Genomic DNA, 26,380 nt, shown 5'->3' on the forward strand with positions numbered 1-26,380 from the left:
CATGCATTCCATGACGTTGCTTCCAGTTGCACTATAAGGCGTGACTTTCAGATCACGGCAGTGTGAACGGAGCCCGAGGTGACTTTCAGGGAATGCCTAGGCAATCTTCCTGTAATGTCGGATCCAAATCACATCAATATAGATGAGGATGCGACTTGGAGCAGACTTCCATTAAAGTCTATGGGCACAAGTCGGATAGAAGGCACCTTGAAGTAGCACAGTAATCTTTTCTAAAGTCAGAGCAACTTCCTCACTGCTAAGACAGCTCTCATTGACTAACATTGGATTTCACACGTCACATATCTTAGGATCCCAAGTTGTGGCAGTGTGAACCTAACCTGAGCCATTCCAGGACATTAACAGTCACAAAAAAAAAAAAAAAAAAGGAAGAGGAAACGCACATGCCACAACAAAATACCACTGTTCACTCACCAATAGCTTTGGTATAATGCCTGGCCCCTAGGAGCAGCTCTGGAGCTCGATACCAGAATGTAACAACTACAGGATCTAAATCTGCTAAAGGCTTTAAAGGTGAATTAAATAATCGTGCAAATCCCATGTCCGCTGAAAAACAAAAACATACATTACCATAAGCACAAGTCATAAGGAAACAGATTTATTGACAAACATAATATTCTCGCTGCAGGATTTGACCAGCTTCTATAATTTATTGGAAAATACAGCAATAAATAATTGCTAAAACCAGAACAAAGTTAAACAAAATCGCTGCTTTTTTTTCCCCATCACAATAGATGGGGAAAAAAAAAAAAACAAACTCACAACACTGCCCCACCTTGTCCAATAAAAGAATGCTTTGCATTTATTTAGAAAATCCAAAGCCATCTCTGAATGGCACCCGTGATGAGCGCCTGAGGACCGGTGTTCATAATGTAGAAGGGCAGCCACTCGGCATGAGGCCCGGAAGTGAAGATCACTTGAGTAGTGGTGTCTACTTCAGTGTTTTGCAGCTTTGCATAGGCCCAAGCTGGACCAATGTAGCTATGTAAAAAAAATTAGAAATGCAGAATTCTACAGCTAGAAGCTAAATGGTTGCCATACAGCTGCTCCAAATTCTGTCTGCGCTAATCTTAGTAAATTATTCCCAATGTACAATTTTATCAAGTTATACAGCACTTTTTTTTTTATGTAGGACTATACAAATAAAAGGAGTATGAAACAAACGTTTTAATCAGTGTAGAAGATGGTTTGTAAGTCATGATGCACATGAACACACGTATTGCATCTACACACTCTGATGTACATTATAACATGCATTGACATTCAATGCAGAACACATTACAAAATTAAAAACACAACTACACATGTTAACACGCGTTGACATGCAATTTGATGTGCTTCCACTGATTTGAATTGAAAATGCATCAGGGGGAAGAAAAAAAAAAAAAAAAAACACAAAACAAAACATTGTTTATTTTAGATAAATATTAGCAAAAGTCTGCCAAATGCTATATGCAGAAGTATGTGCTGGTGTGATAATGGCAAGTGCAAAATGTTTGTGTCAGTGCTGGTGAATGCAAAAAGGCATGATAGTACAGTGTCGGCAACTGCAGAAATTGGTGTGATATCTGCAAACATGCATGCAACGGTTATCAACCAGTACAAAAATATACGGATATACGGTGTTCATTAATACAGATGTGCATGTCACTGTGGTGGCAGTGAGTGCAAAGGCCGGGGGTGTGTGCCAACCCATTCCCCCATCTCTTGAAGGGAAGGCTGTCACTTCCCCTCTTTGAAAAGGTATATAGTTAAAGTCAGAGAGCTGGAAGGCCAGGCAGTGGGTGCAGTCTGATGTCCTCACTTTACTACACTGTACAGGAAGTGACAGGGGATTACTCTGCCGCACACTTCCTTTAGACATGCATGCACATGAAAGTGCCAGCGGACGATATTGTAATGGAAGCAACCTACCAAACCTTTTCACCTGCACATGCCTGGTACTCTGGCTGCTATAGGGTGGGCAAGAGCCACAAGACCTGTTGTGCACCTTGCTATTGCTCAGGAGTAAGGATGAGCCGAACACCCCCTGGTTCGGTTCGCACCAGAACTTGCGAACAGGCAAAAAATTTGGACGAACACGCAAACACCGTTAAAGTCTACAGGCCACGAACATGAAAAAAATAAAAAAAAAAGTGTTCATTTTAACTGCTTCAGCCCCGAAAGATTTTACCACCTTCCTGACCAGAGCACTTTTTTGCGATTTAGCACTGTGTCGTATTAACTGACAATTGCGCGGTCGTGCGACGTTGCACCCAAAAAAAAAAAAAAAACTTGACGACATTCTTTTTTCCCCCCACAAATAGAGCTTTCTTTTGGTGGTATTTGATCACCTCTGAGGTTATTATTTGCGCTATAAACAAAAAAAAGTGACAATTTTGAAAAAAAAAAGCAATATTTTTTTAAATACCCCCCCACCCCTCCCCCCCAGCTTAGGCCGATATATATTATTCTACATATTTTTGGTATAAAAAAAAACAAAAACAAAACCACAATAAGTGTATATTGAATGGTTTGCACAAAAGTTATAGCGTCTACAAAATAGGGGATAGTTTTATGGCATTTTTATTATTTTTTTTTTTTTTATTAGTAATGGCAGCGATCTGTGATTGTTATCGGGACTGCGACATTATGGCGGACACATCGGACACCATTTTGGGACCATTGTCATTTATAAAGCGATCAGTGCTATAAAAATGCACAGATTACTGTGTAAATGGCACTGGCAGGGAAGGGGTTAACCACTAGGGGGTGATGAAGGGGTTAAGTGTGTCCTAGGGAGCGATTCTAACTGTGGGGGGGGGGGGATGGGCTTTAACTCACATGACCGGGAGCAGTGATCTCTGTCATGACACAAGGCAGAACGGGGAAATGCCTTGTTTACATACTTGCCATTCTGCGGCTCCATGACACGATCGCCGGGAGACCCCGCACGCACGGTCACGCTGTACGCGGCGCGCGCACCTGCTAACCCCTGCCTCTTAAAGGGGACATACAGGTACGCCCATTTGCCCAGCGCTGCCATTGTGACAACTTATATCGGCGTGCAGCGGTCGGCAAGTGGTTAAAGGCTTATATGCAAGTTGTCGTCATAAAAAGTGTTTGGGGACCTGGGTCCTGCCCTAGGGGACATGTATCAATGCAAAAAAAAAAATTTTAAAAACGGAAATTTTTTCGGGAGCAGTGATTTTAATAATGCTTAAATTGAAACAATAAAAATGAAATATTCTTTTAAATATCGTGCCTGGGGGGGGGGGTGTCTATAGTATGCCTGTAAAGTGGCGCAGTTTTCCCGTGTTTAGAACAATACCACAGCAAAATGACATTTCTAAAGGAAAAAAGTCATTTAAAACTGCTCGCGGCTGTAATGAACTCGGGTCTCGGCAATATGGATAAAACTCATTGAAAAAAAAAATGGCATGGGTTCCCCCCCAGTCCATTACCAGGCCCTTTAGGTCTGGTATGGATATTAAGGAGAACCCTGGCCGCAGGAAGGGGGGGGGGGGGCTGGGGGAGTCGAGGGAGCACACCCCCTCCTGAACCGTACCAGGCCACATGCCCTCAAAATGGGGAGGATGTTTTGGGGACAACGGCCTCATTCCCACAACCCTTGCCGGAGGTTTGGGGGGCTTATCGGCATCTGGAAGCCCCCTTTAACAAGAGCACCCCCAGATCCCAGCCTTCCGCCTATGTAAAATTGGTAACAGGTACATTGTACCCCTACCATTTCACAAAAAAAAGTGTCAAAAATAGTAAAAAAAAAAAAAAAAAAAAAAAAAAAAAAAAGACAGGAGACACTTTGGGACAAGTACTTTATTAAAAGATAGAAAAATAAAAATGTCCCACGTTGTAAATCCATCTCACGCCACACCGACGAGCTAAAAAAAGAAAAGAAAAAAAAAGGACGCAACAGCTCCGCCTCCATGGGAGGCTCCCGCTGAGTGGCGCTTCTCAGTGAAGGCTGTTATGACGACGAACGTGGGGTCACCCGTTTATGTCACTGAGTGGCCCCGCCCTCAGCTGTCACCGAGAAGCAGCATCCCATGGAGGCAGAGCTGTTGCGGCCTTTCTTTTTTCGGCACGTCGGGCGGCGTGAGATGGATCTAAATCGCAGAACATTTTTTTTTTAATCTTTTAATAAATGACTTGTCCCAAAGTGTCTCCTGTTTTTTTTTTTACTATTTTTGACACTTTTTTGTGAAATGGTAGGTGTACAATGTACCCTTTACCAATTCACATAGGAGGGGCGGCCGGGATATAGGGGTCCCTTTGTTAAAGGGGGCATCCAGATTCCGATAAGCTCCCCACCCACAGACCCCCACAACCACCGGGCAAGGGTTGTGGGGGCGGGTGAGGCCCTTGTGCTTTGGGGGTGACTCCAAAGCAGACCCCCCCACTTTGTGGGCATGTGGCCTGGTACAGTTCAGGGGGGGGGGCTCTCTCGTCCCCCCTTTTCCTGCGGCCTGCCAGGCTGCGTGCTCGGATAAGGGTCTGGTATGGATTTTGGGGGGGGACCTCTATGCCATTTTATATTTATACCAGTATTCATACCAGACACAAAGGGCATGGTAATGGACTTGGGGGCGACCCATGACGTTTTTTCAATGAGTTTTATCTATATTGCTGAGACCCGACAATTCATTACAGCCGCGATCAGTTTTAAATGACTTTTTTCATTTAGAAATGTAATTTTGCTGTGGTACTGTCCTAAACACTGGATAACTGCACCACTTTACAGGCATACTATAGACCCCCCCCCCCCCCCCCCCCTCCCAGGCACGATATTTAAAGGAATATTACATTTTTATTGTTTCACTTTAAGCATTATTAAAATCACTGCTCCTAAAAAAACAGCTGGTTTTAAAACTTTTTTTTTTGCATTAATACATGTCTCCTGTGGCAGGACCCAGGTCCACAAACACTCTTTATGGCAATAAATTGCATATAAGCCTTTAGAATGAGCACTTTTGGTTTTTCATGGTAATGTCCCATAGACTTTAACGGTGTTCCACGGCTTTCGAATTTGCCGCGAACACCACATAATTTTCGCTGTTCGGCGAACACCCAATGTTCGAGTCGAACTTCCATTCGACTCAAACATCTGGCTCATCCCTACTCAGGAGGCGAGAGGAAGAGTGGTGTTGGCTGGCCCTTCATTTTTTGGGTTTTCGTTTTTATATATACACTACAAAACTAGTTTTTCAATAAAGTGGCTGCATTAGTTATCCTTTTTCAGTTTTTAATTTTATTTTCACTTGGCAACCCTGTAAAACACCACACTACCTGTCCCTGGGTGGCTATGCTTATTGCTCCACTCTATGAAGGGTGCCATGGATGCCACCCAGGCTTGACTTCAAACTTGTCTGGGCGTTTTCACCTTTATTACACATGGAGGGGGAAATTAGTAGCTTACATAAGAAAGATAACATTGTTTTTTTCCAGTTTAGCTCACAGTAATGATGAGGGCATCTCTGGAAAGATCAACATTTTCTGCACTTGTCAATTTTTCTTAGCCTGAAAAAATTACATCTAAGCAATTTAAACTGCAAAATATTAAACTTTGTTATTGGGTTATTTATACTTTAAATAAAATCACCACCTAAATAGTGCATGACTTAACCTCTCTGGGTGGAGTGAGATAATGCAAAAACTATCCATAGAGGGGTACTACCATATGAAAGTATTTTAAAAGCGTATAATGTCTATACAAACCTATTTTTACTCGTCCTCGCTCTGGACCTTCACCCATGACTAAAATATTAGCGGGTTTCTGCATAACAGAAAAAAAGAATTACCACATAGTCAAATGATTTTTCAAACCAACAGGATTACAAAGCATGTACAGAGTACAATGAAATCATAAAACAGAAAATATTTTTATCTTTACAATTGTCCACCCGCAGACAATTCTTTGCGGTACAATGGCCTGAAAGGAGTATTTTTTTTTTTTTATATTCACTTTGGGTAAAGTGGAACAGGGTCTTATCCCACACAAGACCTTTACAGCTGCCTAGGAATAGGAGAAAATCCCCCGAAACCCTTATATGGCCAAGTTCGCCACCAATGCTTTCTCCAATGCAGAGCCCACACAAGGCTGTGCTATAGAGAAATGCTGAAACACTGCCTCGAGTGGATTCCTATCAGTAATACAGAGAGACACAATATATCAGCTCAAAGTCCAGCATTTGACCAGGAACAGTGAAGGCTTCCAATAAGGACTCCATACATTTTTATATAATCAGTGTATTTTTTAAAACTTGTCAAAATATCATTTGAAAGCTTACAGCTGCAAACAGCAGGTACAACATATGAAACAAAGGTTAGAAATGAACTGGCCCCTACAGGAAAGTTGTCAGTTTTACTTTTCCCCACATTTGGGAAGTATTTTGTTTATTTCAGTAACAGCATGTACTCAACACAGCACTAACAGAATATGGGCAAAGAGGAAAAATCAAAAATTAGCAACTACTACAAAAACTACTTTCAGAGATTTGTTAACATTTACGTGAACCCTCACCTTGTAAAAGAACCCACATTCAGTTAAAAATAGAACTGCAAGGCAAAGCCTCAGTGTGCGCAGCAGAGTCTAGTACTTATAAACCAAAGGAGAGAGCGGAACTCACGGGTCTTGAGAGGCGAACACTCAGTGAAGATTTCAACGAGGCACAAGCTCATCTTCCGCAGGGCGAGGTGCTTAGAAAGACGCACTTGTAATTTTTCTAAAGAAAATCTTCACTGTGTGTTCAGTGCTCAAGACACGCCTGTGCCACTCTCCCTTTAGCGATATACACTATATTGACAAAAGCATTGGGACGCCTGCCTTTACACACACATGAACTTTATTGGCATCCCAGTCTTCGTCCGTAGGGTTCAATATTGAGTTGGCCCACCCTTTGCAGCTATAACAGCTTCAACTCTTCTGGGAAGGCTGTCCACAAGGTTTAGGAGTGTGTCTATGGGAACGTTTGATCAATCTTCCAGAGACGCATTTGTGAGGTCAGACACCGATGTTGGACAAGAAGGCCTAGCTCGCAGTGTATGTTGAATTCATCCCAAAATTGTTCTACTGGGTTGAGGTTAGGACTCTGTGCAGGCCAGTCACTTTCCTTCACCCCAAACTCACTCATCCATGTCTTTGTGGACCTTGCCTTGTGCACTGATGTGCAGTCATGTTGGAACAGGAAGGGGCCATCCCTAAACTGTTCCCACAAAGTTGGGAGCACGAAATTGTCTTGGTATGCTGACGCCTTAAGGAGTTCCCTTCATTGGAACCAAGGGGCCAAGCCCAACCCCAGAAAAACAACCCCACACCATAATCCCCCCTCCACCAAATGGATTTGAGCCAGTGCACAAAAGCAAGGTCAATAAAAGACATGGATGAGCAAGTTTGGGGTGCAGGAATTTGACTGACCTGCGAAGAGTCCTGACCTCAATCCGATAGAACACCTTTGGGCCTTCTTGTCCACATCAGTGCCTGACCTCACAAATGCGCTTCTGGAAGAATGGTCAAACATCCCCATAGACACACTCCTAAACCTTGTGGACAGCCTTCCCAGAAGAGCTGAAGCTGTTATGGCTGCAAAGGGTGGGACAACTCAATATTAAATCCTACAGACTAAGACTGGTATGCCATTAAAGTTCATGTGCATGTTAAGGCAGGCCTCAATACTTATGGTAATATAGTGTATACGTATGTGTATATATATATATATATATATATATATATATATATATATATATATATATATATATGTGTGTATAGAGGTGTGTATGTATGTATATATATATATATATATATATATATATATATCTCTGTCCACACGCACGCACATATACACACAGTGGACATAAAAAGTGTACACACACCTGTTAAAATGTCAGGCTTCCGAGATGTAAAAAAAAAAAATGAGACAAAGGATAAATCATTGCAGAACTTTTTCCACCTTTAATGTGACCTATAAACTGTAAGACTCAGTTGAAAAACAAACTGAAATCTTTTAGGTAAAGGGAAGTAAAAATAAAATGAAAAAATATGGTTGCATAAGTGTGCACACCCTTAAACTAATACTTTGTTGAAGCACCTTTTGATTTTATTACAAATGAGTCTATCAGCATGGCACATCTTGACTTGGCAATATCTGCCCACTCTTCTTTGCAAAAACACTCCAAATCTGTCAGATTGCGAGGACATCTCCTGTGCACAGCCCTCTTCAGATCACTCCAACAGATTTTCAATCAGACTCAGGTCTGGGCTCTGGCTGGGCCATTCCAAAACTTTAATCTTCTTCCAGTGAAGCCATTCCTTTATTGATTTGGATGTACGCTTTGGGTCGCTGTTATGCTGAAAGATGAAGTTGTTCTTCATGTTCAGCTCTAGCAGAAGCCTGAAGGTTTTGTGCCAATATTGACTGGTAATTGAAACTGTTCATAATTCCCTCTGCCTTGACTAAGGGCCCTGTTCCAGCTGAAGAAAAACAGCCCCAAAGCATGATGCTGCCATTACCATGCTTCAATGTGGGTATGGTGTTCTTTTGATGATATGCAGTGTTTTTGCGCCAAACATATCTTTTGACATTATGGCCAAAAAGTTCAACCTTGGTTTTATCAGACACATTTTCCCACATCTTTTGGGAGACTTAAGAGACTTGTTTTTGCAAAATTTAGCCGGGCTTGGGTGTTTTTCTTGGAAAGAAAAGGCTTCTGTCTTGCAACTCTACCCCTTAACCCAGACATATTTAGAATACGAGAGATTGTTGTCACATGTACCACACAGCTAGTACTTGGCAGATATTCCTGCAGCTCCTTTAATGTTGCTGTAGGCCTCTTGGCAGCCTCCCTGACCAGTTTTCTTCTTGTCTTTTCATCAATTTTGGAGGAACCTCCAGTTCTTGGTAATGCCATTGTAGTGCCATATTTTCTCCACTTGATGACGACTGTCTTCACTGTGTTCCATTGTACATCTAATGCCTTGGAAATTATTTTGTACCCTTCTCCTGACTGATACCTTTTAACAATGAGATCCCACTGATGCTTTGGAAGCTCTCTGTGGAACATGGCTTTTGATGTAGGATGAGTCTAAGAAAATGTCAGGAAAGACCTAGTAGAACAGCTGAACTTTATTTGAGGTTAATCAGAGGCACTTTAAATGATGGCAGGTGAGTACTGACTCCTATTTAACATGAGTTTGAATGCGATTGCTTAATTCTGACCACTGCATCCCCAGTTATGAGAGGGTGTGCACACTTATGCAACCACATTCGTTTTTTATTTTTATGCACATTTTTTATGCTGAAATAGCCCCCCTCGGCTAATACTCAAGTGAGGGTCTCGAGAGTGCAGCCTCACTGTGCCTATCTGCAGCCGTAGCTTTCATAACTAAAACAGCGGGCGTCTCCCGCTGTGTCATGCAGTCTGTTCGGCAGCCGTCCACTATAAAGCCCCGCCTCCTCCTCGTCCGTGATAGACATAACACTGATACAATGCTAGTAAACTGAATCAGTGTTCCGTCTAACATGGACAAGGAGGAGGCGGGGCTTTGTTACAGTGAACGGCCGCCGAACAGACTGCATGACACAGCGGGAGACACCCGCTGTTTTAGTTATGAAAGGTACAGCTGCAGATGGGCATAGTGAGGCTGCAGATGGGCATGGTTTACCCAGTAGCTGCTGCATTTCCCACCCTAGACTTCTACTCAAGTCAATACGTTTTCCCAGTTTTTTTGTGGTAAAATTAGGTGCCTCGGCTTATATTCGAGTTTATACAGTAAACAGTTTAAAAATCACACTAAAAAAGGTTGGAAAAGTTCTGAAATTAATCATCTTTGTCTCTTTTTTTTACATCACAGAAACATGACATTTTAACAGGGGTGAATAGACTTTTTATATCCACTGTATATTATATACACACACACACACACACACACACACACAGTATCTCACAAAAGTGAGTACACCCCTCACATTTTTTGTAAATATTTCATTATATCTTTTCATGTAACACTGAAGAAATTACACTTTGCTACAATGTAAAGTAGTGAGTGTACAGCTTGTATAACAGTGTAAATTTGCTGTCCCCTCAAAATAACTCAACACACAGTCATTAATGTCTAAATCGTTGGTAACAAAAGTGAGTACACCCCTAAGTGAAAATGTGCACATTGGGCACAATTAGCCATTTTCTCTCCCTGGTGTCATGTGACTAGTTAGTGTTACAAGGTCTCAGGTGTGAATGGGGAGCAGGTGTGTTAAATTTGGTGTTATCGCTCTCACTCTCTCATACTGGTCACTGGAAGTTCAACATGGCACCTCATGGCAAAGAACTCATGGAAAAGAATTGTTGCTCTACATACAGATGGCCTAGGCTAAAAGAATATTGCAAAGACCCTGAAACTCAGCTGCAGCAGGGTGGCCAAGACCATACAGTGGTTTAACAGGAGAGGTTCCACTCAGAACAGGCCTCGCCATGGTTGACCAAAGAAGTTGAGTGCACATGGTCAGCATCATATCCAGAGGTTGACTTTGGGAAATAGACGTGCGATTGCTGTAGAGGTTGAAGGGGTCAGCCTGTCAGTGCTTGGACCATACGCCGCACACTGCATCAAATTGGTCCGCATGGCTGTCATCCCAGAAGGAAGCCTCTTTTAAAGATGATGCACAAGAAAGCCTGCAAACAGTTTGCTGAAGACAAACAGACTAAGGATATGGATTACTGGAACCATGTCCTGTGGTCTGATTAGACCAAGATAAACTAATTTGGTTCAGATGGTGTCAAGCGTGTGTGGCGGCAACCAGGTGAGAAGTACAAAGACAAGTGTGTCTTGCCTACAGTCAAGCATGGTGGTGGGAGTGTCATGGTCTGGGGCTGCATGAGTGCTGTTGGCACTGGGGAGCTACAGTTCATTGAAGGAACCATAAATGCGAACATGTACTGTGACATACTGAAATAGAGCATGATCCCCCTCCACTTGCAGCCTGGGCCGCAGGGCAGTATTCCAACATAACGACCCCAAACACACCTCCAAGTCGACCACTGCCTTGCTAAAACAGCTGAGGGTAAAGGTGATGGACTGGCCAAGCAGGTCTCCAGACCTAAACCCTATTGAGCATCTGTGGGGCATTCTCAAACGGAAGGTGGAGGAGTGCAAGGTCTCTAACATCCACCAGCTCTGTGATGTTGTCATGGAGGAGTGGAAGAGGACTCCAGTGACAATCTGTGAAGCTCTGGGGAACTCCATGCCCAAGGGAGTTAAGGCAGTGCTGGAAAATAATGGTGGCCACACAAAATATTGACACTTTGTGGCCACTTCGGGGTGTACTCACTTTTGTTGCCAGCGGTTTAGACATGGATGGCTGTGTGTTGTATTATTTTGAGGGGGCAGCAAAGTGTCATTTTTTCAGTGTTGTCACATGAAAAGATAACAAAAGATTTACAAAATGTGAGGGGTGTAATATTAATATATATATATATATATATATATGCAATAAACTGATCTTTCCCAGTAAAGAGCTGTGGGGGTCGGCACAAGTCTTGGTCATTGGAGGACAGGCAGGCTGTGCTCCCAGTACAACCAAATATCTGACCAAGTTGGGAAGGATATGCTTCCATGCCTAGCGAGGTTGGCTTGAAATAGGAAAGCAGGGGAGCTGGCAGAATGACCAGGTTATTCACACAAAAGGAAAAAATATAAAGAGAATAGGATACTTTTAACGTATATGGTACAACAGACACATCAGTAATACTTCAAATCTGAAATATTTACTGCCGTGTTTAGCAAAACTAAATGCAGCAAGTATTTTTTTTATTTTTTTTTTTTTTTATGTAAAGGTTTCAGAGGATTAGTTGAATAGCTCTTCACTGTGTGTAAACTAAAGCTTTTCCAGCAAAGTTGATTCTAGAGAACACAACAATCCACAAAAGAAAAGCATCCAAACATCTGTTATTCAAGTAAACAAAGTATGACCTGAGATAAACAGCAATTCACCTCTTCCATAGATAAACTCTAGATGGAACACTACAATAACAGCTGGCAGTCAAAATCAGACACACGAGTTTACACCAAGTGTGCCATTTGAGACATCTGTACCAGAAATGCAAATGGTTGCTTTAAAATGACCATATATATGACATGGGTGCTCAACCTGTGGCCCTCCAGCTGTTAAGGGAACTACAAGTCCCATCATGCCTCTGCATTTGGGAGTCATGCGTATAACTGTCAGCAACTTGCAATGCCTCCTGGGACTTGTTCTGCAACAGCTGGAGGGCCACAGGTTGAGCATCCATGATATAGAACCTTTTGACAATTTTAATAAATGCTCAGCAAAGCATCTTACTACTGCATTAAACTACCGAAGAGTAGAATAGGAGGAAAACAAAGAGCTCATATACAGAGAACAGCTGCAGTGTAAAGCTGAATATGAAAAGACTGAAATACTTCATGAAGTGAGATAGGGCTGCAATCCAACTCTCTTTAATATAGACATCAATGAACTGGCAACGATCCTCAGCACCAAACTAACTCTACGAGGCATAAAGGTGAATTTCCTCCTGTAAGCAGATGAACTATTACTGTTACAATAAGGTAAGACATTATGGAAGGGCTGGAGAAATACAAGAGCTCTTCCTTTAAAACAAACTACCTTCTTGGTGAATTTATGAGCTGTACACACCTCTGCCTAGAAATGGAACAAATCGGGAGGTTTCAAAGCAGCCATAGAGGCCCTAAAAATAAGGCGTGCAGAACCTTCTCTGCCTTTAGTAAAAAGCTGTACACACATATTTTTTTATTAGGGGTGATGAATATAAAAATTGCAGCATCGATGCATCGCGATTCTACATCTGAGTCGGCCGAATCGATGACGCCATCCGGCGCTCCGTGCAGTGCTCTGCCTCTCCTGGAGAAACAAAGAGGCAGAGCCTGCCTGGTGGATAAAGATCCCTCCCCTTCCCTGCCCACCGCAGTATGCAGCGAGATGAACACTGAAGGGGGAAGAGCTTGAGGAGACCCCACGTCAGGAGAGGCATCACTGTAGGCACCAGAAGGGAGAAGAGAGGCGGAGACAAACTGAGCATGGAGGAGGGGAAACCCACTGACAGAGGTGGTAAGTACCAGTGTCACTGATCCCATCCCACCCCTCCGCCCCAATCCCATCCATCCCTCTGCCCCTGATCCCAGCCATCCCACCATCCTTCTGCCCCAACCCCAGCCATCCCTCTGCCCCTGATCCCATCCATCCCACCATCCCTATGCCCCTTATCCCATCCATCCCACCATCCCTATGCCCCTGATCCCACCCCACCACCATCCCTCTGGCCCTGATCTCATCCATCCCACCATCCTTCTGCCCCTGATCCCATCCCACCCCCCTTATCCCATCTATCCCTCTGCCCCTAATCCCATCCATTCCACCATCTCTCCATCTCTCTGCCCCTGATCCCATCCCACCTCCACCACCATCCTTCTGCCTGATCCCCACTCCCCACCCCCCCACCAGCATTTAGGAAAGGAATGCATTTCAGGTCTTTGGTAAAACAATCTATTGAGCAGCCCAGAATTAGTTTGTGAGAGAGTCAGTCTATTCCACATTTTCACAGCTCTTACGGCAAGGTTTTCCCTCTAAATGTAAGGAATGCCCCATTGTTCTCTGTAATGAACTGAACGTTTATAACTTGTAATCCTCTTTTGGGATGGTTATGAGAATTTCCCTACCCAAATAGGATATTGTGCTAAGAGCAAATGAAAGAGTTCATGTAACTGCTGTAATTTTTGGATAAAAACCATGGGCATTAATCGTGATGCATTGCGGAATCGAAACATTGAAAAGGATAATTGTAATCGAATCGTGAGACCAGTGAAGTAGCGCACCCTTAAAATATATACACACACATCGATAGATTGATTTATAGATATATATCTATATATCTCAATCACACACAGTGGGTATAGAAAAGAACCATCCCCTTTAAAATAATCATCATGTTGCTTTGCAGCCTGAAATGGAGAAGACAGACCATTTTTGGTTTTATCCAACTGTGTTTACTCGGTGCAACATCCAAGTGAAATAAGAAAAGAAAAAAAAAAAAAAAATCAGTCACTGAGAAATAGGATCACCCCCTCCTAAAAATGACTAAATCAGGTGTAGCTAATCTAGAGAATAAAATGGCGATTATTGCAAAATTTTATGTCACACGGTATTTGTGCAGCGGTGTTTTAAAACGCAACTTTTTGGGAAAAGGGACACTGATGAATGAATTTAAAAAAACAAACGGTAAAAGTTACCCCAATTTTTTTGTATAATGTGAAAGAGGATGTTACGCCGAGTAAATAGATACCAAACATATCACTCTTTATAAATGCACACACTCGTGGAATGGCGACAAACTACTGTACTTAAAAATCTCCATAGGCGACGCTTAAAATTTTTTTTACGGTTACCAGGTTAGAGTTACAGAGGAGGTCTAGTGCTAGAATTATTGCTCTTGCGATCGCGGCGATACCTCACATGTGTGATTTGAACACCGTTTACATATGCGGGCGCGACTTCCGTATGCGTTTTCTTTGCTGCGTGAGCTCACAGGGACGTGGGCGCTTTAAACATTTTTGTTTTCTTATTTATTTTATATTTATAAATTGTGTTTTAAAAAAAAATAAGTTTTTTGATCACTTTTATTGCTGTCACAAGGAATGTAAACATCCCTTGTGACAGTAATAGGTGGCGACAGGTACTCTTTATGGAGGGATCGGGGGATGGAATTGTAGGCGGCGGAAGGGGGGGGAGGGGGGGAGACATCCCCTCCCGCATAACTGGATAGCCGATCGCTGGCTCTAAAAAACAGTACCAGGATAATGCCTGCAGCTGCGGGTATTATCCCGGTATAACCCCAAAAAGCCGAGTACACACACCTGCGTACGCTTGGTGGGAAGGGGTTAAACCATGGATCCCATATTTTGTCAAAGAATTGTGTGGAATTGTATAATGTGTGGAATATTTTTTCCAAAAGACTGATTATATTCACCCTTGCCTTCAACTGGGCAATAGGAAAAAGAGTTCCGCTGGAAAGCAATTTGCCAGTGAATTGCTACACTTATCGCCTGGATAAGTCTTGTGTGTGGTGTGGAAATACTAGGAATGGATGTAAATAATAAACAATTATTTAGGGAAAGATTAATGCATGTGTTAGAAATGGTAGAAGCTAAATTTTCTAGTAGGATCCAAATATGTGACATTTTATTACAATCCCAGAAAATGTGGGAAAAGGAGCCTGGGGATGGACAGCGTCAGAAACACGTTGAGGGAACCGTTGGAAAAATGGCATGCAATTTGGTGGGCATATAATACCATCTACTCTTACAGTAAAAAACCCTCTATGCAGTTTAAGGTTAAACCACTTTTCTTCTAATTTTAGTGAATGACCGCGTGTCTTCTTAAATTCCCTTATGCATTAAAGTTTTATCCCTATTGTGGGGACACCAGTACGGTATTTGTACATTGAAATCATATCCCCTCTCAAGCGTCTCTTCTCCAGAGAGAACAAGTTCAGTGCTCGTAACCTTTCCTCATAACCAATGTCCTCGAGACCCTTTATTAGTTTTGTTGCCCTTCTCTGGACTCTCTCCAGTTACAGCACATCCTTCCTAAGGACTGGTGCCCAGAACTGGACAGCATACTCTAGGTCCAGAGTCTTGTAGAGTGGGAATATTGTCATTTTATCTCTGGAGTTAATCCCCTTTTTAATGCATGCCAATATTCTGTTTGCAGCAGCTTGGCATTGCATGCCTTTGCTGAGCATGTCATCTACGAGGACCCCCAGGTCCTTTACCATCCTAGATTCCCCCAGAGGTTCTCCCCTCAGTGAGTAGATTGCCATCATATTTTTACCACCCATAAGCATTATTTTACATTTTTCCACATTAAAACTCATTTGCCATGTAGTTGCCTACCCCATTAATATGTTCAGAACTTCTTGCAAGGTTACCTCATCCTGCGAAGATGTTATAGCCCTGCTTAGCTTAGTATCGTCCATAATTACAGAGATTGAACTGTTCAGCCTATCCTCCAGGTCATTTATGAATAAACTAAATAGGACTGGTCCCAGAAGAGAACCCTGGGGGACCCCACTTTCCACCCCTGTCCATTCCGAGTACTCCCCATTTATTACTACCCTCTAAACTCACCCCTGTAGCCTGTTTTCAAACTATGTACTCACCCTATGGTCGATGCCAACTGACCTTACTTTGTACAGTAAACGTTTAGGGGGAACTGTATCAAATGCTTTTGCAAAATCCGGATACACCACGTCTACGGGTCTTCCTTTATCTAGATGGCAGCTCACCTTCTCATAGAAGGTTAATAGATTGGTTTGGCAAGAACAATTCTTCATGAATCCATGCTGATTACTGCTAATGATACAGTTGTCATTGCCAAAATCCTGTATATAGTCCCTTATCCCCTTCAAGAGCTTGCATACAATTGTGGTTAGGCTAACTGGTCTGTAATTCCCAGGGATGTATCTAGGCCCTTTTTTATATATTGGTGTTACATTGGCTTTTCTCCAATCAGCTCGTACCATTCCAGTCAGTAGACTGTTCGTAAAAATTAGGAACAATGGTCTGGCAATTACTTGACTGATTTTAAGTACCCTCGGGAGCAAGCCATCTGGTCCCAGTGACTTATACCTTCGCCATCTCTCCATCCTTAGTAACCAGATTCCCTTCATCATTCTTTATGGGACCAATATGATCTGACCTCCCTTTCTTACTATTTATGTACTTTAAGAATTTCTTGGGATCTTTCTTACTCTCCTCTGCTATGTGCCTTTCGTGTTCTATCTTAGACGCCCTGATTGCACCCTTACATTTCTTGTTGCATTCTTTGTAAAGTTGGAATGCTGATGATCCCTCAGCCTTGTATTTTCTGAAGGGCTTCTCCTTTGCTTTTATATGCATTTTTACGTTGGAGATAAGCCACCCAAGACTTATTAGCTCTTTTAAATTTATTTCACATTGGGATGCACTGGATAATGCCCTTATTTAATATGTTCTTAAAGCATACCCATTTTCCCTCCATGTTCTTTGTTCCTAAGATTTTATCCCAATCAATATCTTCTAGCACTGAAACAAATTAACCAGTGATTGCCATTTCCTAAATTGCCCTTTATTTCCACATCCGTGATCAGGTCTGTATTGTTGGTAATCAGTAGGTCTAGTAACGCTTTGTTTCTAGTTGGTGCGTTTACTATCTGACCCATGAAATTTATCCTGCAAGACATTTTGGAACTGGCGAGCCCTTAAATGAATGCGCGGTTGCTTTCACCCAGTCTATGTGTGGATAATTAAAATCCCCCATTATGATGACACTTATGAGTCAGCATTCACAATATTGTAGTATATTTCTGAAATTACACTTCTTCCTGCAAGATTTTTTAAACATATCCTTTCATAAAATGTAGAGGGATCTATGACTGTTTGGTAATGAGTATTGTAAAATTTGCCTGATACCTGTAGTGTTCATGATTTGTTATTTGGTATTTTGTTTTTAGGGATGAGACTGGGGTGCATGTGGAATTTTCAATTAATTTATGTAGAGATATTAAATCATTATTGATCCACCAGGAAAAGTTATCCAATTTATACAGTCCCTGAGGGAATTTTGGGTCCCCTAAGTATGTAGCTTGGGGAGGAGTTTTTGAGGTCAAATTGTATTTCTTATTATATAATCTCCAAAGATCTAAAGACCGAAGAACTAAATTGGTTCAGATCTGCTACGTTATTTTGTGGAACATTTTTAGACCATAATATGCCTGATAGTGAGTAGGGATAAATGGAATTACATTCAAATTTAAACCCAGGGGAACTTTGAATTAGAAATTCCATTGAGCCATTTGGGAAAAACGTGAGGCTAAAAAATACAGCCAGAAGTCTGGGAGGTCGAATCCACCTTTATGTTGTGAAGTATATAGAACTGTTAGAGAAGCGCGGGTGTGAGTCTGCCCATATAAATGTATTGACTTCTCTTTGAAAGTTGGTTATGTAGATTTTATTTACTCTAATAGGCATTGATCTAAACAAGTATAATAGTTTTGGGAGTATAGTCATATTTATTGCTGCAATTCTTCCTAAAAAGGATATGATAGGATTTCCATAATTTAATAGTTCTTCTTAATATCAGTAGTAGAGGAATGTCGTTTTTGCAAAAAGAGATATTTTATGTCTCGGGTAAGGATGATCCCTAAGAAATAAAATCCATGGACCATGTAAAGGAGAATTAATTCTTTAGGGCATTGTGTATTAGGTATATTTTAGGGGTGCTGAAATTAATCGTTGCATCGCGATTCGGGTGTCCCCGATGCGGCATCGATGCATAAGGACCGGAAAATCGATGTCTGGTGACGTCATTACTAGCCCCGCCCCTCCCGGGAAAGTGCTCCGAGTGTATTTTTAAAATGACTTTATTTTAATAAATGTTGTATTACAATAGATGCTGTGACCCCCGCTGTATGTGCTTTTTATAAAACAATGTCGCTTTATACCGTATTTCGCCGTAGTAGTACAATCATGTGACTCCCGGCCCGTCCCGCCCCTCTCCACTCTCCTCTTCCGTCTCCTGAGTCCTGACGTCAGCGGGGATTTCTCAGTCCCGCCCGCCTCTCTTCTGACATGATAACTATAGTCAGCGGGCAGGACTGAGAATTCCCTGCTGACGTCAGGACTGAGGAGACACGTGAGAGGGGAGAGGAGAGAGGAGAGAGGAGAGCGGAGAGGGGCTGGACGGGACGAGCCGGGAGTCACATGATCGTACTACTATGGCGAAATTCGGTATGAGCTGGCATTGTATTTTAAAAGCACATACAGCGGGGGCACAGCATTTATTGTAATATAACATTAATTAAAAGAAAGTAATTGTGGGGGGGTTAGTGATGGCTGCGTTTGACGGGCACAGGGGGCTGCGTTTGGGCACAGGGGGCTGCGTTTGACGGGCACAGGGGGCTGCGTTTGACGGGCACAGGGGGCTGCGTTTGATGGGGGAGGTTCAGTATTTTTCAGTTTGTTTGCGCCCCCCAAAAAAATTTTGAGCACCAGCTGCCACTGGTCAGCACAGAGACAGTAGAGGGAACTTCACAGGGCTGTTTGTCAGCTGTGGATTCTATCCCTTCTGACCTCACAGCAGCAGTGTGTGTGTGAATCTCTGTACCCTGTAGTGCACCGGATTACTGCACTTTTTAGGGAGTGAGGTTATTTTTAATTCAAAGAGAAGTTCTAGTCAATTTTTTGTTTATTAGAAGTCAGCAGCTACAAAAAAGTGTATCTTCTGACTTTTAATAAAAAAAGACACTCACCTGTCCCACAATCCAGCGACGTGGCCACCCAAACCCTCCCTTCTCTCCCCTGCCTGTCCACAGCGCTGGCAATACTACTGTGGGCATCCGGCTGTGACAGCTTGCAGCTTCACAGCCGGGTGCGCATGTCTCACTGCGCTGTCCTGCATAGCCGGGCAATCTTTTGGGAACTGTGATGTGTCCCAGAAGATTGCAGGGTGGAAGGGCTGCCTAGGTGGCCCAAGCGGAAGTGGGAGCTCGTCGGTAATCGTGATGCATCGCGGAATCGAATCGAAGACCAGATAATCGAATCGAATCGTGAGACCAGTGAAGATGCGCAGCCCTAGTATATTTATGGGCATACCAATGTATTTTGAGATATTAAAGTGTTTGTTAACCTAAAAAAAAAAATAAAATACAGATTCTGTTCCCTTAAAGCAGGTTATACTTTGCTTGTGCTGTGTAATCTGCCCCTCTCTAAGCTGTAAAAAAAAAAAAACTTCCTGTGTCCCCCTCTCTGCACTGATCACGATGTTAGAGTACGTCCCTCCGTCCTCCACAGCTGCCCTCTGTGCTCTCCTATCAACCCCTAATCCCTGCCTGTCATCAGCTCCATGTTCAGTGTCTTTGTCTCCACCAAGATCCCCCTCCCCCCGCCGCTATTAGAAATCAAACATGTACAAAGGTCACTACCAGCACCTCTATTATAGGCATACATAGCACACAGTGCAAGTCTTATTAAAAAGAGACATGTAAATACATTTTTAGAGCGATCTTCAGGCTGGCCATGTGACACTCAGCCACTTGGCCCCTCCTGCAGAAGCCATGTATCGGAGATGTAAAGCGGCCACGAGTCACATGACCGGCCTGAAGATCCCTCTAAAAAAAGTATTTACGTGCCTCGTTTTTATAAAAGACTTACAGTGTGGTATGCCTGCCTATAATAGGGGGGCTGGCAGTGATTTATACTTTTGCATTAACACACACTTTAATGGTTAGGCCTGAGAGAGATGCAAAATACTGTAATGTTTTAAGTTTGATAATGAAGTGATAGGTTGTGTAACGAAAAGGGAGAATGTCATCTGCATACATACTGAATTTGTATGTATGATTAAATAAAGTGTATCCTTTAATGTCTGAATGAGATAAAAGGACTGTGGCTAGAAGTTCCATAGCCAGAGTAAAAAGGAGAGCAGAAAGTGGGTACCCTTGCCTCATCCCTCTACTTAAAAAAAAAAAAACTTTGAATTACATCCTGGCAACCAAATTCTCATTTGGGGGTTATTGTATAATGTCTTAAATGCATGGAGAAATTTTCCTTGTGAACCATATTTTGGTAGAATAATATGTAGGAATTTCCAAGAGACATGCCTTGTTAATATCTAGGCTTAGAAGAACTAGCTCTTGAGATTGTGCCTTTGCATCCTGGATTATATTCATTGCCAACCAGATATCATCGGTTATCTGACGACCTGGAATAAATCCTGATTGAAAAGGGGATATTAGTGAAGAGATTACTGAGGATAGTCTATCAGCTAGTAGCCTGCTAAAAATTTTTCAATTACAGAGATTGCCCTATAATTTTGGGGTAGTGTATGGCTTTTGTCTGGTTTAGGTATTAATGAAATATTGGCCAAATATCATTTCTTCTGGAAACAGTACTCCATTAAGAATGTTATTAAACAGGGAAGTTAATTTTGAAATCAAAAGAGGGGCAAACGGTTTGTAATAAAAATATGCAAATACATCTGGGCCTGGTGCCGAACTTTTAAGGGATTTAATAATTTGTAAAATTTCCTCTTCTGTACAGGGGGCATTTAACTCCTCAATTTGAGCCGGAGATAAAGATTGGAATTGGTATGTTTTCTAGCCATGAAAGGGTCGAGGGTGGAATAGAAGACGTGGGGCATGAAAGGAGATCTAAATAAAAAATTTTGAAAATAGATAAGATGTCTTTTGGGTTTGTGACTATTTGGCTAGAGGCATTCTTTAACTTGTAAATATGGGGGGGGGGGGTCTAATAGATCGGTTAAGTTTGGATACAAGAATTTCAAAGGCTTTATCAATGCCTAGAAGCACAGTGAGGTCTATTACTGAGAAGTTAAAAGGTATTTGGTACAACACAGTCCCTCCCGGATCAGGACGTCGCTCCAAACTGGATAAAAGAGCCAGGAGGAAACTGGTCAGAGAGGCTACCAAGAGGCCTACAGCAACTCTGAAGCAGTTGCAGGAATTTATGACAAAGAGTGGAAATGTGCACATGAAAACAATATCACAAATTCTCCACATATGTGGCTTGTATGGGAGGGTTACAGGTTAAGGGTTGGTTTTAAGAGGAAAAAGGTGAATGTCCTTAAATGGCCCAGTCGGAGCCCATTGAAAATCAGTGGAATGACTTGAAGACTGCAGTCCACAAACAATCACCATCAAAATCACCTGAACTTGAGCAGTTCTGCAAAGAAGAGCGGGCAAATAATGCAATCTAGATGTGCAAAGTTAGTAAAGACAATATCCCAACAGACTAAAGGTTGTAAATAAAGCAAAAGTTGGTTCAACAAAATACTGATTCAAAGGGGGTGATCCTTTTTCCAACTCAGCGATTCTGTTTTTTTTTTTCTTTCATTTGGATGTTACAAGTTGCAAAGACAGCTGGATAAAACAAAAACTTGTCTGCCTTCATTTCAGGCTGCAAAAGCAACAAAATGTGTTAAAAAAAAAAAAGGGGGGGGGGGGGGTGATTATTTTCTATACCCACAGTATTAAAAAAATTATACACACACACTAATATATATATAGATCTATATAATATACACATACGTTATGTATACTTTAACACATTCGCTAATCTCTTATTACAAGAAAAGTTGGCAAACGTTTGAAGTGGCTGTACTTTTTTAGTAGTTCCCTTTTTAAAACCCTACTCTGCTTGTCTGCCAATCCATTAGATTTGGAATTGTTATATAATTTTTACATGGCGATAATGACTCTGACAGAGCTGTATCTAATACTTGTATATATACTTCACTTGCTCTTGGTACAATGTGCTGTCATAGTACTGCCAAGAGAAATGGACCGCATTGCACAGGGTAGTCAACTACGATTGCAGCTGTTCGTAGAAGACGTCTCAGCCTCCACACACATTATGGGAAACCTAATCGAGGGAACGTGGCTTTAAACAAAGGGCAAGCTGTTTGGAACATGTGAGGAATGTGTATCATTTTACATGTACATAAAATCCAGCTTTACAAAAACGGTTTCTGGATATTAAATTAAAAGGGCAGTGGGCACAGAATGTTGTTACAAGTAGCCAATTGAAGTTGGTGTTTCCAAGAAAGCAGAAAATACAGTTTGTCGTAATTTTTAATTTTTTTTTTCCTCAGTGGCAGGAAAAAGCATATATACTGCATTTTGCAAGAATACTTTGTATAAAGAGAACCTCAGAGTAAACAGGCTGCATATTAACTGATCCTAGAGCAGCCCATCCTCAACCCTTTCCATGCTCTCTCCACACGACTGTGGTAAAATCTATCAAATTTCTGCAATGGGGTTAACAGGATTTGCCCAGGGACTGGCAGGTACGAAGGGTTAAATACACACAAAAAAAGGGGGCAACAATTCAAAACCCAATACTTGTTACAATGTTATTAACTAAACTTTCTGATAAGCTGTAGCATGTTCATAGAACGTCAAATAATGTACAATATCTATACATCTGCAGGTTACATGAAAAATACATGAAAAATAATAGCCAGTAATACAGCCATGAAGGTCCTTGTTCAGCCACTTCCTGTTAAAGGGTAACACTCCCCTCCCCATCTCCCCACTGTGCATTGTCACACAGGCTTCTGATGGCCATTTTAATACATTATGCAGGCCTAGTCTATTGTGGTCACCAGGGGGCCACGTAATGATTCAGTGCATGAAGACAAGAAATGGCTGCCAAAAGGCTGCAGGAGACCAGCAGTATTAAACATGCCAAAGGATGAAACAAACAGATTTAAAAATAAAAATAATAATGATGATAATCACATTGTTAGTTCAGTTAATGTTTACATATACATTGGCAGTCTCCTGAGAGCACTCCTACACATATCCCCTAACCTATGTTCTGGGTATTACCTGAATATAATCCTGCAGGGTCACGTGCCTATGATATCGGATATTGCTGCTTAAAGTGGGAGTAAACTCCCATCTCTGACTTAACTATAGGTAAGCCTATAATAAAAGCTTTACTGTACATGCAGCCAGTGACGTCACCGCCACGTACCCTCTGAAGGAACAGCCGTCCTGTGTCATAAGCAGCAGCTCCCGCGCACAAGTGATGTCACTCACACAGCCAGAGTCCCCAAACCTGGAACGAATCTTAGATCAGGCAAAGGTTCCAGAGGCTGCATTCATGGCAATGGTGAGACTACTAATGGGCACTGACCCTTATTTTGCTTCACAGTCATTTAAAATTATGTGTGTGTACAATTCAATACAGGTGGAATCAGAGGGCCCTGCTCGTTAGAGCTTACAATCTAGGAGGGAGAGTCAAGTTATATAAAAGGGCAATAGCTGTGGGGGATGAACTAATGGAGAAAATAGTGCAGTTATTAGATGGAGGCAGGATAGGCTTCTCTGAAGAGGAAAGTTTTCAGGGATCGCCTAAAAGTGGATAAATTTGGAGACAGTCTGACAGATTGGGGTAGGGAATTCCAGAGGATGGGCGAGGCTCGGGAGAAGTCCTGGAGGTGGATATGGGAGGAGGTGATGAGGGAGCTAAAGAGCAGGAGGTCCTGGGAGGAACGAAGAGGGCGATTAGTTTGGTATTTTGAGACTAGGCTAGTGATGTAGCTAGGGGTAGAGTTGTGGATGGACAGTGTTTACTATGCTTCAGTCCATGAATGAATAGGAGCCTTTGTATAGAGACTTCTATTCATTCATACGCAGGCCGAGCACGCTGTTTTCAGTCCCTTTCTCTATGACAAAAAAGAGACAGGGGTCCGTTTACTGATGAGAATTTTAATCATGCCCAGAGATCACCTTTAGCCCTCCTTCACACTAGAGCGATTTGACAGGTCAAACCACCTGACAAGTCACAGCCTATTGCAATCGGTGCGAGGCCGACTTTGAAGCTGCACAGATGTCTTTCAAGTCGGACCCGAGGTCACACTGAAATGCGGCTTTGAAAACAGATTGAATTTCAGATGAAGTCACACAATTTCAAAGCCGTGTTCAATGTGAACGAGGGCTCAAAGACTAAACCACAGATTTAACTTTACAAAAAGAGGCAGTAGAGGAAAAAAAAATCCTCTATCAGTTCACCTTGTTCAATAATTTTGCACAGACATAAAGGGCTACAGTATGCAGTTATCTTGTGAGCCTCCACTAGATCACCACATGCCTGACGAAGGGGTCCTGTGTGACTCTGAAACGTTGCACCTTTTTGTGTTGTGATCATGCAATAAATTAAACCGTTTGGACGCCACCTTGTGCTGATCCTTGGTGTGCTGGCAAGTATCTACATTGTGATTTGAATAAGTATCCAGCTGGTTGTTGCTGCAGCACCCAACCTTTAGAGCTTATACCAGGAATGTGTGTGATGGGAATATGAAACATTCCTCCACTAGATTTGACACAAGCTTGGCTTGATCTCGGATAATGCCTGACGCATGCCTGATCCCAGACACTGCAAAACATTTTACTGGCAGTGCATCGGATATAATACTATTTCAGCTGGAAATGGGGGAAGATTACAAATCTGACTTTATGCCAATAATCCCTACTTTTTCTTTTATTGATCTTGCCAAAGGCCTCATTTGACATTTCAGGTAGTTTAAACAGGCAAGAAATAGAAACAAATTATTGACAGTAAAACATGATAAAGTTTACAATTTCAGCAAAATTTAATATAAATATATATGTTTTACCTCTGTCTGAAGTCCTATAAATAAACTATAATTATTAGTTTGGGAACGTAGCCTGCATTTAGCTAGCAGATATCCACTGATATAGCAAATTCCCAAGGTTAGTCTAGGCAAAATACCAAGCCAATACAATGCACTCTTTAACCTCTATACAATAGTCTCCCGGGCATGTGTTATATGCTGGAGTCTTGAAAGTGATTCCAAATGACTCAACAAACTGTGCACAGTCTAAAATGAAAGTCTACATCAGGGAAATCCAGGTCACATGCACACCAAATAAAACCTGACCACAGTTCCCTATTGGTTCTCCTAATGTGCTGCAGATGCTGACACTGGAGGTCCCGCTACTCTATCATGTTCTGACCTTCTAGGAATTCAGTAAGAAATTACTGACTCACCAGATACTGATCAGCTATGATGACCAGAGCATGCCAGTCTTCATTATGCAAGAATTCCGTTAGCTGTAAACTTAAGCATGCATGCCAAGGTTTCTGAACCAAGCAGACAAAAGAAGCAATTCCAGCAAACCACTGAAGGTTCATTATGGCCACTGACCATGTTAGTAGGGAAAACCAAATGACAAACAAAAAACGAGATGGCTTGAAACAGTTTGCAGGAATCTTCCATAACAGCAATAAAAGAAATGACTAAAAAAAAGAAACAAGCACAGGTATGAAAAAAAAAAAAAAAAAAATAGGGGAAAAAAGGTACCATCTGGGAAAATTTGAGAATTACCAGGTAAAATGCTTTTATACTAACAATCTCAGGGCAGCAAACGTTGAGACAAATAGATGAAAGACAGACTATATACTGTAAGAAGTCACAACTTTAACAGTCTTGGTTTCGGATAATGCCTAACCCCTTCATGCAGATGGTCCGCATATATGCGGCCTCACTGAACTAGTTTTTTTTTTCCATGGAGCCGCATATATGTGTACCTTTGTGTTGGGCGTGCACTGCATGGTGCACTCCCAGCACAGAGACCGAGCTCTCACGAGAGCCTCACGTCTCATACTAACGATCGGGAACCGGGACTACCGTGTCACATAATCACTGTGCTAGCCTCTGAGTGGCTAACACCGTGGTCAGTCACTGTGCAGCACGCCCTGTGTTTATCATCAAAAGCTTGTCCTGGAAAAAAA

At 42.1% G+C, this 26,380-nt stretch overlaps 2 protein-coding genes across 2 annotated transcripts in view; both read right to left on the reverse strand.

Annotated features, from left to right (window-relative positions):
- LOC141127179 (cyclin-dependent kinase 8-like) overlaps positions 1 to 26,380 on the reverse strand; it is a 314,815-nt gene that overhangs the window by 263,592 nt on the left and 24,843 nt on the right. The gene's annotated exons all lie outside the window — the stretch shown is intronic.
- Positions 1 to 26,380, reverse strand: part of LOC141127178 (cyclin-dependent kinase 8) — a 145,698-nt gene that overhangs the window by 48,986 nt on the left and 70,332 nt on the right. Inside the window, exons 5-6 of the mRNA XM_073613403.1 lie at positions 5,731 to 5,788; positions 433 to 564 (exon numbers count right to left, since the gene is read on the reverse strand). Coding sequence (XP_073469504.1) covers positions 433 to 564; positions 5,731 to 5,788 — 190 coding nt within the window. The remainder of the gene's footprint in view (positions 1 to 432; positions 565 to 5,730; positions 5,789 to 26,380) is intronic.

This window comes from Aquarana catesbeiana, linkage group LG02 (genome assembly GCF_042186555.1).
Source record: "Aquarana catesbeiana isolate 2022-GZ linkage group LG02, ASM4218655v1, whole genome shotgun sequence".
NCBI lineage: Eukaryota > Metazoa > Chordata > Amphibia > Anura > Ranidae > Aquarana > Aquarana catesbeiana.